Below are 6,120 nucleotides of genomic sequence, written 5' to 3'. Positions count from 1 at the left end.
TTCAAATGTTATTATGAGTATGAAGACAACAACCTACTACCTTCGTTCCTTCGATTTTGCAAAACTCGTCAAATTTGTTGCTTTCTTACAAGAGAGAAATTACAGGTTTCCAATTTCTGCCATTCTGCTCGTAATCGCTATATAAAAGATATAGTAATATTAAAACAAGTATGATAAGAAGAGCTTCACAATGCTGAAACATAACTATCGCGAATTAATTAAATCACAAAAAGATTTTAATATATAAAAAGGAAAAAACGTTTAAATTTATTTCGTTCTTTATCCAAACCGTCAAAAAAGAACGTTAATTGATTCAAAATGTCAGCCTAACCTGTCAGAAGTAGGGTTCCAAAGTTTTCGAAGTAGTTTCTCAAGGAGCAATCTAGAAGCTATACGAAACGGTGGAGATAATGAGCTCTATAATTGACTAAAAGGTCAGTCGATAATTTACAAGTCTCGTATTAGATGTATTATTAGTCTAATTTCTCCATTGTTCCAATTAATTATCATTTAAATTGTTTTTATGTTGATACCTCCGATTTCTCCTCTTAATGAGAGGCATACAATTTAACTAAACACGATTCTACTCGTCGTTCGTGATTTCGTGTGAAATTTTAGAACTGGTCGTATTTTTCTGGCTTCGTCAATTAGTATGCGCCGCGAAGAACACGCGTTTCGTTCAAGTTCGCATAAAAGTACGGTACGATCGGGCGTGGCACCAAGAAAGCCGGGAAAGTGATATCTCTCTACTGTCGGTGTGTTCTGTCCCATTCAGGAACGGATAAAGATTTTTGTCGCCCCTGTCACTCGAACGCGCGTTAATCCGCTGCTAAATCGACATTCAAGAACGAAATCGACATTTTCGTTCCTTTTTAAGTTAAAAGATCTTACGAAAATATCTTCAAGTTCATCCGGTATAGCTTCGACAAGTTAGACATTTATAATAATATTTCGTTGAAAATATTCAGTTATACATCATAAGAGAAGTTGTAGAAAGGTACTTTACTTCGATGTGGAAGTTTGATCTAAGATTTTATCTAAAAAACAAAAATAATAAGTAGTATAAGCAAAAGTTTATAAATAGCTGAAGTTGAATGAAATTTTTTATTTTATTTCTAACGTGAAACGTGTTTATGTGTAATTTGTACATTTTATCAGAAACAAAGCACAAGGTAGTTCCGGTTACGGCGTCATAACGTTAGACAAGTATTAATTACGTAATTTTGAAATTTTACGATAGAACCGAGTGAAACGACTTTCGTTGCTTTCGTTTTTAAACACTTTCAAAATTACCGACATCACGCTTTTCTGTTTCTACGCGCCTTCTTCGAATTGTTGGTCAATCAGCCGTGACATTACAGTTAGAAAGAACGTTCGCAAAAGGAATATACATACATTTTGTTCCTTATGTCCCCGAAACCTGACGCTCATGTCATTTCTTACGATCGTATGAAAAGTTAAGAATGTCACTATGTTTTATCATTGATCCTGAGTTTCCATATACGTTCATTTTATGATAGGAAAAGATTTCAAAGTAAGATCTATTTAAAAGTTTAGAAGAGAAGGAGAAATTTCTTCTGCTGTATGTGTAATATAATATATAATGTAATATGCATATATGATATAATATATGTATGTAATATAAAAAAAGTAAAAAATATAATATGTATACGTACTGCATAACTCAGTACACATATATCATGTTAGAATTGCAGATGAGGTGAATATAGAACATACCTGACATCTTGCGGCATATTGCTGACATATCGTGATCGCGTGTTCTGTAATACCGATCGTTGAAAAGACCGAGGTTTGGTTGCGCCCTCTACAATTTAAGGCGCCGAATTTAGAAATTACATATTCATACATATTTACTTACATGTCTAATTTGAATTAAAATATGACGCAATTATAAAATAATTGAATTTCGAGATATGTATTTACACATTTTATCGTCTCACTGATGCTTTAGTTTTTATGAACACTGACTAAAATTCTTGTTGATATTTCACGTGACGCAAAAACTACGCTAAAATTACATACGTACATATGTATATCAATTTAACGCGAAAGACCATAATAATTACGCTAATAGAGCAAAATAGAATATGTAAATAAATCTGAAAAGCGTTTGATCTTTCGTACGCAATATGTCAACAGCATTTCATATATTTTGAGATTCTCCTAATCTTGCTTATCGACGGATACAATGATAAAGGTACCACACGAGGAACAATTAACAATTCAAGTTTTAAGAAAAATCAGTGCTTTATTTAGTTTAAGTAGTCTATGTATTTAATACAAAGCGTAGGTTTGATTAGCTGAAACAGAAACAAAGAACAATAACATTTAGTAACAGTATTTCGTTCAATTTGTTTAGAAAATCAATTAATATTTCGTTAAAATCGCGTAAAGATTGATTAAAACTCCACTTGTTTCAATACGTTGAAAAAAACAAACGCCTACTAGAAATATACTTACCATTTGGCGATAGAAATTGGTTTACAAGAATCTGACGGCCTATCGTACGAGTATCCCAACAAACATTGTTGCAAATGGGGTCGTCCGTTTCTGCAAAGCACCACGCTCGTGCATGCAGCGTTCAATCTGTGCACATCCCCGTCTTTGCACGGAACCATACTGAGACTGTGAGGAATATCATGCACCACGTTCCATGGGTTTTGCAATTGCTCCGATGCCTGTTGTTGCGTACTAGACAGTTCTTGTTGTTGTTGTTGCTCTTTATCGACATCCGATTGCGTAGCTACAGATCGTTCGTTCCAGGAATCAGGTTGAATTCTGCTCAGCCAAGGATTTCCAGGATAAGATTGCGGCGGTCCATAGGACGGTAATTGACCTGGTTGAGAAGGTTGAGCTGGTTGAGATGGTTGAGATGGTGCGTAAGACGGTGGTTGCGCTGGTTGTGGCGAAGGAATATAGGATGGTGGCGATGGCCATGTTGGTGGCTGTTGCGGTAAAGTAGGTGGTTGCGATGGTGAAGATGGCGGCTGGGTTTGTGGCGAGGTCGGTTTAGATGGCAGCGGAGGAGTTGCTGCGCCTTTGCAGTCGACGTTGTACGGGTAGTCACAGACGCCCAATATCTGCGAAGCGATAAATTATAAATAAAACGTAAAGAATTTAGATTATACGTTGTCGAAGGATACGGTTTAGTGAAAAGCAAATAAATAGGGAAACGTATGACGTCTCTTCGTAAGTATTAGGATGCATATAAAAATAAAACAACCCTCACAAATAATTAGAAAATTATTAAACCCTGTTCAGAGTTTTAGATGGTAAAAAAAAATATATCCTCAACAATAAATAAAAATCTTCCAAAGTTCGATGTATTCTTTGTTTGTATCCACTGTATTTTTGGGTCGTTATTCTAGTTCATTTTGATATTCGTATTATTAGGTTTTTAATTATATCTTTAATTAGATATTCTGAAGTGATTCTATGAGTCAGATTTAGACTCTGGGCTATTTAATTCATCTCAAATTTTTTCAACGATCTGTAAACCAGAGAATTACATGGACGCCAGCAAATAATTGTTAATTCGTTATTTTCCTTGACAATTCTAGCAAATAGCTCCGATAATCATTTCTCTAACGATCTGGGCCGATTATCGCGCTCTCTATGAGACTAACAGGTGTATTAATATCTATGAATGAAAGCGTATGTTTCAATATTCGTAACTGCCATCTGCTGATGCATCTCTGTAAACGTTAAAAATCGCACGTTGGTAAAATGTTTAACATCGAAGCGTGATTATCATCTGATCCGATTATTATCTTGGTTCTGCGTGAAATTTCAACCCTAAATTATTCGAAGCTTATCGAGGCAAAGAGAATTTATAGCGGAAGCAAGAAAACGGAATGACGAAGTAGTATATGTAAGGTTAATGCCGAATTTAATTTCAAGCATTGACATGGAGGCCTCAAGAGCGGCCTTTGACCGTGTACGGAGACCAAGTGGGAGTTCAAGTCGAGGAGACTCTCACGCTCACGTGGGCCACCATGTTACTCTAAGATTTAAAATTCTGCAAGTGCCCTAGAAATAGCTCAAGAATAAGATCCTTACGTCATTATAGACCAAATCGTGAGGGCAACCGAATTTAATGGGCTTCTTGTAAACACACACGTAGAATTCCGAGCAGTTCGTCGCACTTCTGTAACGACCATTTGGTTCTGGACAGAGTTTCGTTCCACTGGTCAGAGACGGTCCTGAAGAAAAGACAAAAGTTTGTACAATGGCAGATCGATGCGTGAACATCGATGGAATATCAAAGATGAAAAATCTTTTTCTATCTTTATATAATGTAGTTTATTTACGTCAGAAACATTGGCTCTAGTAGCGTAATTTCTAAGAAATATACAGGGTGGTTGGTAACTGGTGGTACAAGCGGAAAGGGGGTGATTCTACGCGAAAAAAGAAATCGAAAATATAGAATAAAAATTTTTTTTTTTACTTTTTCTTTTTTAATTTTTCCATCGAGACAACGATCTACAGTGAGATCCGTTGTAACGTACCGCACGCGTACCGAGCGAAAATTCAAAATCGATTTTCTCGAAAACAAAGCCTCGAACGAAAAATTTGTATTCTACATTTTCGACTTCTTTTTTCACGTAGAATCATTGTACCACCCTGTAGACATTGCTACAATATGATATTAATGAGTAACTACATCCTGATAAACAAATTCTTATCACTGATAAACGATCTTTGTCGATTTTTCCTACGCAACTAAAATTCACGAAATTGATATCAGGTCGAATTATTTTTTTCATTTGTTCGAACAATGTAATTACCAATCTACGCGTCACGTCCAAATAAATAATATAATATCGAAATAAATCTAAGATTCGAGAGCGTATAATTTTGAAAATCAAGAAAATAAATATGAAACCGTTTACTTACTTGGCGTGGGCATGGGGCGATTGCCGCAATTCACGTTATAATCGTAGTCACAAACTAGGGTAATATCGTTGAAGAGTAATCCATCGGGACAGGATTGTTCGGTAACCGTGTCGTCCCAACAATTTAAATAATTGGAGCAACTCTTCGGGCTTGGAAACTGTCCCCGAGGAGCGTAACATCCAGGCGGCGGAGTTATTACCGGTATCGGGTTACTAGTTATGGGTCCTGGTAACTCGTTCGTGTCTCCAGGATTGGGAAGACTCGGATAAAGTTGCCTCGTATTCACAGTTTCCGAATCGTGCGATTCTGTGATATTCGTAGAAGGATTCTTGTTCCAAACGTTTGCACCGTTGTCCATCTTTTGTAAATCCACGAGATCCCATGCGTTTTCTAAATCTACCCGCGTGAAACGTAAGGCCGCGATCAATTAAACGTATGATTTTTCCAAGTATAACGAAATAGTTTGAAATTTCTAGTCTACGTGCTATACAATCCTAGAGAAACAAAATTGACGAAATTCGCCCTATTTTTGGAAAGAGAACCGTCAAACCCAATCTCGGTATATCGATAGCAAGCTTTTAAATAAATCCTATACAAAATTCTATAAAAAAGAGTAAGAATCTATCCGTTGCATAAGAACGTCGACGTCACCCTCAACTACGATTGATACTAGTTTACTACCGATTTTCGCGTTTCCATGATATTTGTGTATCGTTTCTATAAATTAACCGAAATATTCATATATGCATATTTATGAACAGTAGAGCCTAATCCACTTTCCTTCAACGATTCAAACTTCGAAATAATGAAAAATTAGCGTGCAACCACTGACCTTGACGTTGCTGTCGAGAGCGTTCGATGTGTCTTTCATGTAACGTGGTCTCGGAGGATGCCGCAGCGGTTGTTCTCCTGGCGGCGTCGCAGAGACCCAGCACAAGGGACAACAATATCAAGACGAACCTCATAGTAACGTTCGATCACGAATTGACGGAGGCTCGCGAAGACAAAATACGACGATGGGTTATGGGACACCCTCCAGTTTTACGGTTGAAACTCGACTACGGTTAAACTCGCGATGATCGTCAAGGGATCGTTGGCGAACCTCGGTTCGGTTCGAGTCCTTGCGTTCGATGTTCTGATGCTGGATGGCCTGGACCTGGTCGGTTCCAGGGCTTACATAGGGCATCCCCCACCACGGGTCTT

General features: G+C 37.3%; 1 protein-coding gene and 1 long non-coding RNA gene across 2 annotated transcripts; both read right to left on the bottom strand.

The window, feature by feature from the left end:
• Positions 1 to 349: 349 nt before the first annotated feature.
• On the bottom strand, positions 350 to 1,570 carry LOC105680428. The gene is made up of 2 exons (XR_001102102.2): positions 1,294 to 1,570; positions 350 to 1,037 (listed from the first exon to the last, which is right to left on the bottom strand). It is a non-coding gene; the product is annotated as an uncharacterized LOC105680428 (long non-coding RNA).
• A 626-nt stretch (positions 1,571 to 2,196) lies between these two features.
• LOC100749713 (formin-like protein 13) lies at positions 2,197 to 5,897 on the bottom strand. The gene is made up of 5 exons (XM_012382656.3): positions 5,750 to 5,897; positions 4,918 to 5,313; positions 4,081 to 4,223; positions 2,482 to 3,101; positions 2,197 to 2,321 (listed from the first exon to the last, which is right to left on the bottom strand). The coding sequence occupies exons 1-5, from the start codon at positions 5,880 to 5,882 to the stop codon at positions 2,318 to 2,320; spliced, it is 1,296 nt and encodes a 431-aa protein (XP_012238079.1). The 5' UTR covers positions 5,883 to 5,897; the 3' UTR covers positions 2,197 to 2,317.
• Positions 5,898 to 6,120: the final 223 nt, after the last annotated feature.

This window comes from Bombus impatiens, unplaced genomic scaffold, assembly GCF_000188095.3.
Source record: "Bombus impatiens unplaced genomic scaffold, BIMP_2.2 scf_0155, whole genome shotgun sequence".
Taxonomy (NCBI): Eukaryota; Metazoa; Arthropoda; class Insecta; order Hymenoptera; family Apidae; genus Bombus; species Bombus impatiens.
This window is presented reverse-complemented; position numbering and strand designations above follow the sequence as displayed.

What these genes read in the sequence shown, in the direction of transcription:
- LOC100749713 (XM_012382656.3), bottom strand. Translation starts at nt 5,882, where the DNA reads ATGAGGTTCGTCTTGATATTGTTGTCCCTTGTGCTGGGTCTCTGCGAC. An exon ending in CTCTCGACAGCAACGTCAAG is followed by an intron (nt 5,314 to 5,749) that starts GTCAGTGGTTGC and finishes TCACGCGGGTAG; the next exon opens with ATTTAGAAAACGCATGGGAT. An exon ending in ACGATTTGGTCTATAATGAC is followed by an intron (nt 3,102 to 4,080) that starts GTAAGGATCTTA and finishes ATCGCTTCGCAG; the next exon opens with ATATTGGGCGTCTGTGACTA.